At 38.2% G+C, this 12,735-nt stretch overlaps 1 protein-coding gene across 3 annotated transcripts in view; it reads right to left on the reverse strand.

Moving 5' to 3' along the window:
* LOC122070918 (protein LEO1 homolog) overlaps positions 1-12,735 on the reverse strand; it is a 72,715-nt gene that overhangs the window by 39,103 nt on the left and 20,877 nt on the right. For all 3 annotated transcript variants that reach the window (XM_042635166.1, XM_042635164.1, XM_042635165.1), the window contains exons 4-5: positions 12,541-12,726; positions 6,584-6,760 (exon numbers count right to left, since the gene is read on the reverse strand). In XM_042635166.1, coding sequence (XP_042491100.1) covers positions 6,584-6,760; positions 12,541-12,726 — 363 coding nt within the window. The remainder of the gene's footprint in view (positions 1-6,583; positions 6,761-12,540; positions 12,727-12,735) is intronic.

The raw sequence follows: 12,735 nt of genomic DNA on the forward strand, positions 1-12,735 counted from the left end.
CCCAAAAGCCACCCACAGGTGAAAATAGCATGAAGGAATTGTTTAACCACGTGGCCATTGTGTTGCAACAAATTGCAAAGGAGCAACAAGAGAAGACACCTCCAACCAATGAACTAGAGTCAAAAGTTGAGGTTAGTGTTGAAGAAATTCCAGCAATTCCTATTGTCAAGGAAGAGTTAGTCATTGATGTTCACATCAACAAGACTCATATGGAAGAATTCGAAAGCAACAAGGTTACCACAATGGACAAGCCACAATGAACAATGAGGTTGAGACTGAGGAACTTGACACTACAACAATTGTTATGACTGTGAACAGCCAAGAGGAAGATCCTAAGGAGCTTGAGATTGAAATTGTGGAGGTCAAGAACACAGTGGTTGAAGGCGTTCATGTGGATTATCCCATGGATACATTTGAGGTTGTTGAAGTTGAGCATGTGGAGTTCGTCATCCCATTAAAGTATCTTGAAGATCGAACTCCTAACATTCTAGACTACATCCTTATTATCAAAGAAATACCTAAATTTTTCTATGGCTAGAAGAGGGACGTGCACAATGCTATAATCAACCTCACACTCTACAAAATTCCAGGACGGATTTTTTCTAACAGAGGGCAAATTGATGCAAATAAGTCACTTAATAGGCTTATTTTATTTTAAATGAGTCTTGAGTTGGGTTATGTATGTGTTGGGCCTTTGATCCCATAGGTTTTATTTGTAATGGGCCACTTAATGGGCCTAAAATATGGGTAAAAAATAGGAAAACGGGATTTAATTTATTAGTTTAGTTAGAGTCCTGTTTTGAGTCTATTTTCTTTGTTATTTCAATTTCCTAGTCAATTTAGGTTTCTCAATTAGGTAAGGATTGGGTTAGGCCTTTCCTTTTTAGTGTTTGAGTCAGTTTTAAGTCTTTTATATAAGTTTGTAAGGGGCTACAACATTGGACACGAATTTATTAATGAAAAAAAAATGGCTTATGTGCTGTGGGATGCAGTTGGGTGAGATGCCTAAACCTGGCGAGTGAGATACCCATTCACTAGTTCTTTTTCCCCCCTTCTCAACCCTCATTGAATTCTCTTTCTTTTCTTATTTTCCTTTTATTTGTTTGTGAGAGTGTTTAAGAGCTATAACCAAGCCTATTGGAGGACATCTTCTCTATTCAGCCAGAATTTCAGATCTTGACTTGGATTAGGATTGATATACCATATCTGTTGGCCGATCAATGGTCAGATAACCGGTCCCAAAGTCGCGAGGACCAAGATGGGTAGGTCGAACTCAGCCCCACAATCACCTGACCTCTCTCAAAACCTTAGAGGACTTGGATGGGATTATCCGATTGCTTGACCCCCAAGCCACTAAACCCAAGGTTAACTATGATCGAGTTAGCCGTTGGAAGGATTTTACCACGGTTAGGTTGACGGTTATGATTCCTAACCAGGGTTAAGTTAGCCATTATGATCTTAGCCAAATCAGCCATGATAAAGAAAGATTCCCCCAATAAGGCAGAGACGTGTCCATGATTCTCCACAAATAGGAGAGACCTAGGCATTCAATATAAGGGAGAGTCGGCCAGGGAAGGAGGTAGGCTCTCATTTTCACTGAACACTTGCAATATCACCTCACCGGGACTAACTTCAGCATCGGAGCCTGGCCCCGGAGCTCCCTTCGAGCCAGTTTATGACATGTGTTTTGCAGGTTAACGTATGGCGGAAACGTGCCGCAACAAGGATCACTTGTGATTCTTGGGATTAGGATCACTTGTGATTCTAGTTCTACACTATGGATCCTTATTTCAACTCGATTTTAGAGTAGTGCGAGCTACATACTGGTGGTCTAGGTTTTGATCTATCATTCAGCAAGGCTATTCAGGGAAGACGATTGAATGTGGTAAGGTGCACGGTGGTCTCTATTTGCTTGATGATAGTTGTCTTCCTACAACTGTGATTTTTACTCCTCATCAACTACACTATGTTTCCTCTGATCTACAACAATGGCATTGTCATTTAGGACACTCTTCACCATAGTTGTCACGGCATCATGGCGACCCAAGGCAATTAAGGGGTCGCTAATCGATTTGGCGATGAATCGCCCGCTATAGCATTGCCATGGCGATCAAATCGCCCATGTGTTAATTTTTATTTTTCCTATTTTCTAAAGTTATTTTGTATGTTATAATATATACCCTATGACATAAAAAACCAATCAACATTAAGCAACATCAAGTCATAAAAATCAACATAGTCACACTCACATCAAGTCATAAAAAATCAACATGACTTACTGACATTTAGAGAATGCTCTTCTACTATAATAAGTTTTATTGGTTAAATGATTTTATTTTTAGATGAGACTTTTTGTATAAGGTATAACACAAAACTAGCTTTCCAACAAGTCTAAGATTACTTAAATCTAAGTTGTTATAACAAAGTTATGTTCCAGTCAAACTTATTTTAAAGTTTGTAAATATTGTTAAATCGCCTGAATGGAAATAATTTTATTGACATTAAAACAAAAGATTATTTTACCGGACTTTTGGTTTTTAGCAATGTTCTACTATGATCAGATTTATCAAATTTTCAAAATTGAGAAAAACCTTAGCATTTGAAAGTTGAACATCGCCCTCCAACCAAAAATCCAGTTTTTATTCTTGGACCGGGGGGTTGACTTTTATCCTTTTGGAATTTGATTTTTAAACTATTTTTATTGGATTCAAATAGGGGGTATTTGTTTATTTATGAATAAACTATCTTAAGTAAATGAAATAACAAAATATAAAAACACAAATAAGGGCAAAAAATATAAGGCAACATACAGTGCAACAAGGTGCCTCTCCGCTTGGGACATCATCTCTTTTATTTCCACAATTAGTTAAGCAATGTAATAGGGATAATTTTTTTGCGAAGCTTTTACTGTGGCTAAACAAACTCATTCCAGTTATTTTCCATTAAATAAAAGTTCTTCAATTTTCCATTTGCCTCACTCTGATATTTGGGTTCCGTCTTGCCAAAAATCTATTTCTAGCAAACGATGGTTTGTGTCTTTCATTGATTATTACTCACGCACAACCTGTGTGTTTATGATGCAACACAAGAGTGAGGTGTTCAAATGTTTTCAGAACTTCCATAAGCTGATTCAAACACAGTTCAATGCCACCCTGTAAATTCTTTGAAGTGATAATGGAATGGAGGTCCAATTTCACCAGAACCCACTGAAATAACCAACCAAGAGGGGGGAACTTGCGATCTATCTGAACTTTTACATTAAAAAAACTCACATTAATGCCAAGTTACATAACACTTGTGGCAGGAGACAAGCAAAGAAGCTCCGCACCTAGGCACCACTTAGAAGTACCTTACTGATCATGGGATTATACATCAAACCAGTTGGGTTTGTGCTACAGCTTAGAATGGAGTGGTTGAACGCAAGAACCGGCATTTACTAGACATTGCCCACGCAATGATGTTCGCCAGACAGATTGTTTCTCAGTACTGGAGTGATGCTATCCTCAATGCTGCCTACTTGGTCAACCACATGCCAACCCAAGTCCTTGATTCCCGGACTCCTATTGATGTTCTAAAAGGAGATTCATCTTTCTTGGTTCCTTCAAAAATTTTGGGTGTGGTTGTTATGCTCGAGATCAACAGTCCATGGTTCGAAAACTCGGTTCTATCTTGCCTAAATTGCAGATATTTCAGTTTTTTTTACCGAAACGAAATGGCATACGAAACACAAAAAGTACATAATTTCGGTCATATTTCAATCATCTCAGTCACATTTTGATCATTTCACTAATTTCGGCCCTTCAACCATTACGCCCCCCAGATGGCCAGCGAAACACAAAATGAAAAAAGTACACCATTTCAATGAAATTTTGGCATTTCGGTGGTCTCAAAACCACCTAAACAAAACGAGTTCTTAAACCTTGATCATCACCCACCAGGGAAATTGGAACCTCATAGAATCAAGTGAATCTTTCTGGGTTATTCCCCTACACAAAAAGGATGCAGATGTTACCATCCTCCTACTCGACATACTATAGTCACCATGGATATTGTACTTCATGGGTCTATTAGCTACTACTCACCACCTCTTCAAAGGGAGTCAGATATTGATAGTGAAGAAGTGACTCCGGATCTGCCAAATCTTCTTGCTCTAGCAGTGTACCCATCATCCACCTTTAAAGAGAGTGAGGGGACAGAGATTGATGTTTCAACTCAGGGGGAGACAGGAATCATTGTTCTAGCTTAAAGGGAGATGAATCCTGTATAGCGTACTAATGGAGAATTTCAAAGGCAAATCGATAATTCCACTCTTCATGTGTATCGTAGGGGTCACACCTGAAACAAGCAACTTTAGACCACCACCACTGCTATAGCACCTTTGCACATCCCTTCACCAGCTCTAGCCTAACACAACATCAGGTACAACTCCTTCTGACAAACCTATTACTCTTAGGAAATGTATCAGGACTTGTACTCAACACCCCATATCCCATGTTGTCTCTTATGATTCCTTTCTCCCTCCTATCGTGCATTTGTCTTCTCTTTCTTCTTTTCGTGTCCCCAAACTTGGCAGGAAGCGTTTGCAAATGGAAAATTGAAGGCAACAGTGGTGGAAGAAATAGGAGCCCTAAAAAAGAATGATACATGAGAACTTGTAACTCTTCCTCCTGGAAAGAGACCAGTTGGGTGTAAATGGGTGTTCGTGGTAAAGCAAAAATTGAATGGCTCAGTGAATAGGTACAATCTAGGCTGGTGGCTAAAGGGTTCATACATATGGAATCGAACACCAGGAGACATTACCGGTTGCTAAGCTAACTTTCGTGCAAGTTTTAAATTCATGTGCTATAAATATGGGATGGGATCTCCAACAACTTGACGTTAAGAATGCTTTCCTTCATGGATAGCTCAATGAAGAAATATACATGGATATTCTACCATGATTCTCCAGTAAGGGAACTCAGGGCAAGGTCCACAAATTGAAGCGTGCTCTCTATAGGCTAAAACAGTCACCTCGAGCATGGTTTGGAAGGTTTCACAAGGCAATGATCTCTATGGGGTACAAGCAAAGCAATGCTAACCACACATTGTCCATAAAATGGTCTGGTGATAGAATTACTATGCTCATTGTCTATATAGATGAAATTGTGGTAACAAAAAATGACAGTGTTGAGATTGGTCATCTCAAGAGCTTTATTAGTTGAGAGTTTGAGATAAAAGATCTTGAAAAACTAAGATAGTTTCTTCAGATTGAAGTTGCTCAGTCTTCTAAAGGCATCTTTCTTTCTCAGAGGAAGTACATCCTTGATCTGTAATCTGAAACTGGATTGTTGGTTGTCATCCTTCGGATACTCCTGTGGAAGCTAATACTCGGCTCAAGGAAAAGGAGGGTGACCAGTGGACAAAGGCCGTTATCAACGGTTGGTGGAAAAACTGATTTATCTCTCCCACACACGGCCTGATATTGATGTGGATGTTAGTTTGGTAAGTCAGTTTATGCATGCTCCCTATTCCTCCCACATGGAGGTAGTTACACGTATCTTGAGGCACTTGAAGTCAGCTCCAGTAAAAGTGATCTTTTTATCTCCTCATGATCATTTCAGAGTTGAAGCCTATACAAATGTTGATTGGGCTGGTTCTCCTGAAAGAAAGTCCATCTCTCCTAGCGCAGCAAGAAGCAAAATGTGGTGGTTAGGTCCAGTGTTGAAGCAAAGTTTCATGCTATGGCACAAGGGATTTCTGACTTCTTGTTATGCACGATGTTGGTAGCTCCTTATACAGGAGCCACCCTAGCCGAATATTTTATGTATCGTGAACGAGCTTATCCAGGAGATGTTTTTTATTTGCATTCACGCCTTCTGGAAAGAGCTGCTAAATTAAGTTCTCATTTAGGTGAAAGAAGTATGACCGCCTATGATGCTCTACTGTGATAACAAGACTGCTATCAGTATTGTTCATAATCCAATACAGCATGACAGTACCAAACATGTGGAGATTGACAGACACTTCATCAAAGAGAAGTTGGATGTTGGTTTGATTTGTAGTCCCTTTATGAAGTCTAGTGAGCAGTCAGCTGATGTGTTCACTAAAGGGTTAGTCGGGACTCGGGAAGGTGTTTCATCCTTGTTTAGTCAAGTCGGGCATATATGATATCTACGCGCCAACTTGAGGGGAAGTGTTAGAATAGGTGTCTAAGTGCCCCTGGTACTTTCCCCCCACCACTGACCCTATTTAGTGTGGGGTGGCTAGAAGAGGGGGGTATACTAGTAATTTTTTATGTACTTCACTTATTATTAATAAAGGGCTTGTATGATCAGTTAGATCATTCAAGCATTCTCCCCATTCATGCTGTTAACAAATTCAAAGAACCATTTGAAGATTCCAACCGTCCATTGAACCAGGCAATTGAACATAGTTCCAAGACAATGTGACTTGTTTGTAGGATAAGAATAGTTACTAAAAAGTTCAATCAGTATCATACAGTTCAATGCACGGGTTTGGGTTCAACAAATATAAACTCTTAATCGATTTAAATATGCACATAGCATATACTGCATAGCATTTAATACTAAAGATATCAACTCACCGAGGTTGTTCCATCTGGATTTCGAACATTCCTCCAGCGGACAATATTGTTTTCCAAGCGGATGCGTTTCTTAGACCCAGATTCATCTGTCTCAAACATATCTTCTTCCACATATGTTTTAGGATCAAATGGCTTTGGTTCAATGCCCATTATGTTAGAAACTTTGATCATGTTCATCTGCAATTTAGAATATAGATTCAATATTAAATTTTCATTTGAAGTCATGATCTAGGGATGCTTCTTGAGTATCAATTAAGTGTGAGCACAAGTTGCATTAGAGCAGCAATAGATATTTTTTCCAAAGATCCCAGCACAGAGTAACAAGATGAAAAAAGAAATGGTAGACCCAATATAAGAAATAAGTACACAAATACAAAAGGGTGTACCCAGTTCACTTAACTTCAATAAATCAACAACAGTAAATGCCTGTTTGGACTCACTATTTAACGTATTTTGCCACTTTTTCTGTTGGATTCTTCTCATTAAATGAATTTTAGTTTTATAAATCTAAAATTCAGCTATGTCAACTTTTTGTTATTCAACAACCCGCTTGTGCTCCAACAGTAAAATTTAACAGGTTGATGGTTCAGAGGATCCAATGCATCAAAATTTCAAGGCCAGGGGTAGACTGCTTGCTGATCTACCCATCAAATAGTGCACATGCTGGTTTCTCTGTTTGGAACTGATAATGGTGAAATTGTGATACTCATGCAGGTTGACCATTGATCCCTTCTGAAACTGAAACATTTTTCAAATACAAAAGTTCGATTGAATGAGTGAGATACCTAAAACTTTTGAAAGGGTGAGAGTAATCCATCTATCTTCTTTCCCCCTTCCCATCCTTCCATCGATTTCCTTTCTTTTGTTTTTATTGTTAATCTGGATGATCAAGTGTATCTTGAGATCTCTTCAAAGACCAACATCGGTTCCTGTTTGCTGCTCTGATCAAGACTTGTGGCAGCCCTGGAGAGAACTTCTCTGGGCAGAACTTCAAGTCAACATAGCTCAACGACTCTTATACCATTGTCGGTCACATTTTGAGGATTGAATCCACCAGTCCAGAAGGCCATTCCCTCAGAAAGTCAGGCTCTGTAGAAACCTGCAGCCTTGTTTTCCAAAAGTTTCCTAATCTGTGAAATAGGTTCAAGTTTGTGGATTTCTGCAACAGGCCATCATGTTAAGCCAGTGAGGGTTTGTTTATTACCTTAAGAACCACTTTTGATCTCAATTTCATGGGCACCTGGACTGGGGTTTGTAAGTTGTAAATTTTATCTTCTTTGACCTAATTTCAGGTACTGTTTTCAGATTCCACTCATTGTTAGGTCTGGTTATAGTTCCAGGGGATGTAATTGGGTTTTATTCAATGTTATTTGTTGGGATGTAAGTGATAGCCTTTGTTATTCTAAGTTCAGCCATAATACCTAGCTGACAGCCTTATCGGTTTGTTCTTTCACATAGCTGACTACGCTATTGTTTAGCTGGAGTTTTGACTTGGTTGGGTATATGTGTAACCAGCCTTACATTATGGCCTCATCGTTGCAAGTTTTATTTTGGTCCTTTATCACTGGAAAAAGTACAAAGCCATGGTGGTTCTGTAATATCCATGACCAAAAGGCACTGCTAATTTAGACTTTTCACACCAGTTTCAAAGCCAGCGGCTGACTGAAAATTTTGATTTTGATGCATGACCACATGAATTCGAGGTAAGATGGTTATTAAGTTGGTTGATGTGTTAGTGCATGATTTAAATATTTAGGGCCCGTTTGATAATGTTTCAAGAAACGCGTTTCTGCCGTTTCTGTTTCCAGAAACAGCAGAAACGGAGTAAAAAGCGTTTGATAAAACTATTTCGTTTCACTTATTTTCAGAAATAGAAATAGAAATTTTTACTTATTTTATGGTTCAAGAAACAATTTAGGCGAAACAAGTTTAACTTGTTTCGCCGTTTCTAGAAACGACTTGTGGCCATTCTTTCATTGGTTACTATCGACTTCTAAAAACATGACTTATCAAACAACTTCAATTCCGTTTATGTTTCTAGAAACGAAAATTTATGTTTCTGTCGTTTCTTGAAACAGAAACGAAAGAAACGTTATCAAACGGGCCCTTATTTTGTGAACTTGGTAAATAAGTAGACATCTAGCCTAGTGGTAAAGACTTGGTAAATAAAAGGTCTAAGGTTCTCAAGTCTTGCCATGAACTTTTAAGTGGATTAAATTCTTTTCAGCTGGTTTGTGAGACCCAATTAGTAGTTACAAAAAAAATAAATAAATTAAGGAAGAGTACGGAGAGTTGCGTGGAAAAGACATAAGGATGGGGAGTAAGAGAGTTTACCAGATGTAGACAAGGGGGGTTTGCTCTCACTTTTATGGGAGAGAAAATAGGAATTAAATGAAAGAAAAGGAGGAATAAGACACTATAATCATGGGGATTCGGGGTGTTATCCAAAAAGAAAATAAAAAGAAGAGGAGAAACAAAAGGAGGAGAGAAAATAGGAAATCGAAATTAGAGAAAAAGGAGAAGGGGAAATCGTGGAAAACAAGGAGAGAGAGTTTGAGTCGAACAAAGAAAGAGGGAGAGAAATAAAGAGAAAAGGGGGTTGGACGTTTGGAGTCTTTACCCAAAAATTGTGTGCAGAAGAAGAAAAGAAGAAAGAAAAGAGGGAAAGCAAGAGAGAAAGGAGATTCAATCTAAGAATATTGGTTAAGAAAGCAAATCTTATTTTCCATTTTTTTTTTTTTATGGTAAAGAATTATTAGACCATGGCTGACATGCTGTTGTACTAAAACAGTCACGGACAGATTTGACCCTTACCTGTTACGAAGGTCCTAACTCACTCGATATGGGTCCAAATGGAGTGAGATTCCATCTCTGTTAGATAATAGATACCCAAATCTACTTTTACAGCAATAGCCATCTTCAAATTCCGCTTCTAAGGGGGTCAAAAATTTGAGTATAAGTTAAGGGGTCTGGAAATTCCGATCCCACTTTTCTTGTGGGAACCGAAAGTTCGGTTGGCCTCAGAGTTGTGACCTCCAGGTTTTCAGAAGAGGGAGGAGTTCGTTTAAGGATTTTAGTAAACCTTATCTAAGGCTAGAGTATAACCCTCTAATCTAAGGAATAAAGTTTTGATTCTAGTAAGTAATGGGGCATTATTATGAATTATAGGTGTTTCGTAGATGAGCCAAGCATACCAGAGAAGGGTACACATTAATTATTGACTTTGAGTGAACCCTACAGAAATCTATATATTATTTTATATATGAACTTCTTTTCTCTAATTTTTGTTATGAAAAGCACGTATTGGAATGGCTTGATTAATTGTACATATTTGTTTTGAAGCATATTTTGAAGTACTATGCATGTTTTGAAATGTAATTTGAATTCTACAGAAAGAATGCATGATTATAATTTTTTTAAAGAAAATATGAGGCTTGTTATTTTATGAGTAATGAATAGAATGCAAAGTTGTTGGACTGCAACCCTTCCAGCAGGGGGTTATGTGTAGGAGGAGGACTGTGGAGCACAGGAGTGAAACAAGAGTGTAAGGACTTGGTCCAGTTGTTTGAGCCAAGAGCTCAAAGCTTGCAATTCCACTATATATGGGTACGTGGACCGAGGGGTGGGGCAAGAGTGTGACATTTAAGGAGCATGGTTTCCCCTCCATAGGAGCCTGTTACTGGTTCTGTGAACCAAGAGCCTGAGACCATCCTGTTGATTTTATTTGTGAGATGTTGATTGATAGCAGTGCCACGCTACGGACCTAATAAGATTATTAGTTGGAATTTGGACTTGTAAACTTTTGAATTCATGGCATGTTTTGATGAAACTTGTAATACTTTCAGATAATTCATAATATTTATATAATTGAGACATTATTACTGTTTTGAAACTTATCCGTTTTCAGCTATTTACATGTTTATGTTCTGTTTCCTTTCGCTCACTAAGCTTTCCCAAGCTTACCCCCTTTTATTAACCATACAGAGATAGAGAATCAGGAGCCTTGCGCTTGTGACAAGTGCACTGGAGTGACTAAAGGAGAAATTAATCTGACAGAGGATGTTTAATCAATTTTGGAACTTAATTACTTTATTTCATTTGGAACGGATGTGGTTACTTTCAGGATCTGCCTATGAAAAAGTTATTTGATTTTTTTTGAGGATGATGTAATAAAAATTAGATTATTTTACTTTACCTTTTAGTTGTGTTGTCGCCAGCACCTTAGACATTTAATACTTGAGTTACTATGGATGATGGTTATTTTGATTAAGACTTCCGCTGTATAATTCTGATAAGGATGGTTTTATTGAGGTTATATGATGATTATTGATTCTCGGTTCAACTTCGGTTCATTATTCTAAAACCAAGCAATCTTGTGGACCATTTGACGACCCTTACCCCTAGGCCGGTTAGGGGGTGTCACAGGTCCATCCAAACAACAGCTAGGAAAACAAAAACTTACAACAATATTTAAAAGGAAAAACTCCAAATACATCATCTAATCGCTCTTTTACAGAGTTTCGTCCTTGCTTAGCCACATGGTCCACAGTAGAGTTTGTCCATTAAGGAATCCTGTGGAACAAGGGTATATCAAGGATGCAACAACTCTTATTTCTCCGATCATATGTGATAATCGTCCAGGGCTGTTTCACCCCTTCCATGAATTAATCGATATTTTGGAACGATCCCCTAAAGTCATCAAATTCTGGAATCTAAGAGTAAAAGTTTGGCCAATGTGAAAGAAAAGATCACCATCACCACAAGTAGAATCCACTCACGCATGTCAAAAATTCCCGCAATCCCTATGTTCCAACTAGACTATGTAGACAAAGACAACTGAAGCTGATATGATAACATTATCAAATCAAGATGGGAGTTGTCTAGATATTTTATGTGGCTTATCCATAGTTTCCATTTTGAGAGATACTGGTCTCCGATTATTGTATCAGCAGTTGTCCACAAACAATAGAGAGAAAAACACCATCCTAAGTGATCGGTTGCAGGTTATTGTATTGCAACTTTTTTGCCTAAAAAAGCATAACAATATCACTTCATTCAACCACAAGGGGGGTAGCTCAGTTGGCAAGGACCAACACCTACGTCATGAGTTTTCAACTCTCCTTATGGCCTACCTATCAAAAAAAAAAAATGCATTTTACTAAGATCAAGGGTAGCTAATGGGCTTGTCTAATTCAAACCGAAGAATCAAATGAAAAAGGCTTTTTTTCTTTTTTTTCTTTTTTTTTCTTTTTTTTCTTTTTTTTCGGGGAAGGTGTGGGTGAGGAGAAGGTATGGAATAGAAAATGATGCCAGATCTACTTGCAAAGCTGTGGTGGATAAGTGTGGTTCTCCACCCACCAAGCAGACCATGCATGCAGGGGGGAGATAAAGATAATCATTTCTGCCTTCTCTGGAGCATTTCATAAGGCTTGACCTTCTTGGTTCGGTATTGCTCAAGCTTAGAGATAAAAAAAACAACAATGAGGAAGAGACGAGTAACAAGTTCGTTATGAAACTCCCACCCACAGATGTAATTCATGACTACTTTCAGGTCATCAGAATCAACCTAAAAGTACATTATATGACATAGATGACTAGAAGTATGCAAAGTACATCTCTACTCTCAACTTACTAATCTCATACTTCAATATTTTCACAAAATGTTGTATCTTCTACTATTTTCCAAGGTTCATTGTCTGCCTTCCTACATTTCAATCATTTTTCCTTCCCTCCTAATTTTGTACTCTAAACTCCTTGTGGGACATAGCTATATTATTTTGTAATAAGTAGCTATTGCTTCAAAATTATTTCAAGGTTATATCCTTCTTCCAATTTGTATGCAATCCATTATCTTGTCTACTAGTTACTACAGTACATATTGCAAGCCATGCACAAAAAAAAAAGTTGAAATCAAATTAAAATTCCATCCTAATGGCAAGAGGAAGCATTAGATAAACCTTATCTGGCTGACCAGGAGGTGGTCGTAGCGGGATCTCTAGCTCCAGTGGTGGCCCAACTGGTTTTTCTTTAGATTTCTGCTCGATGTTTTCCTCTTCTGATTCATACTGGGCATCTTCATCTGGCACTATATCTTCTGGCCTCAAATTCTTGTCATAGCTTCCTTCCTCTTCAACAGGTGATCTCTAATAGAA

Source organism: Macadamia integrifolia, unplaced genomic scaffold (assembly GCF_013358625.1).
Source record: "Macadamia integrifolia cultivar HAES 741 unplaced genomic scaffold, SCU_Mint_v3 scaffold_157A, whole genome shotgun sequence".
Classification (NCBI taxonomy): Eukaryota; Viridiplantae; Streptophyta; class Magnoliopsida; order Proteales; family Proteaceae; genus Macadamia; species Macadamia integrifolia.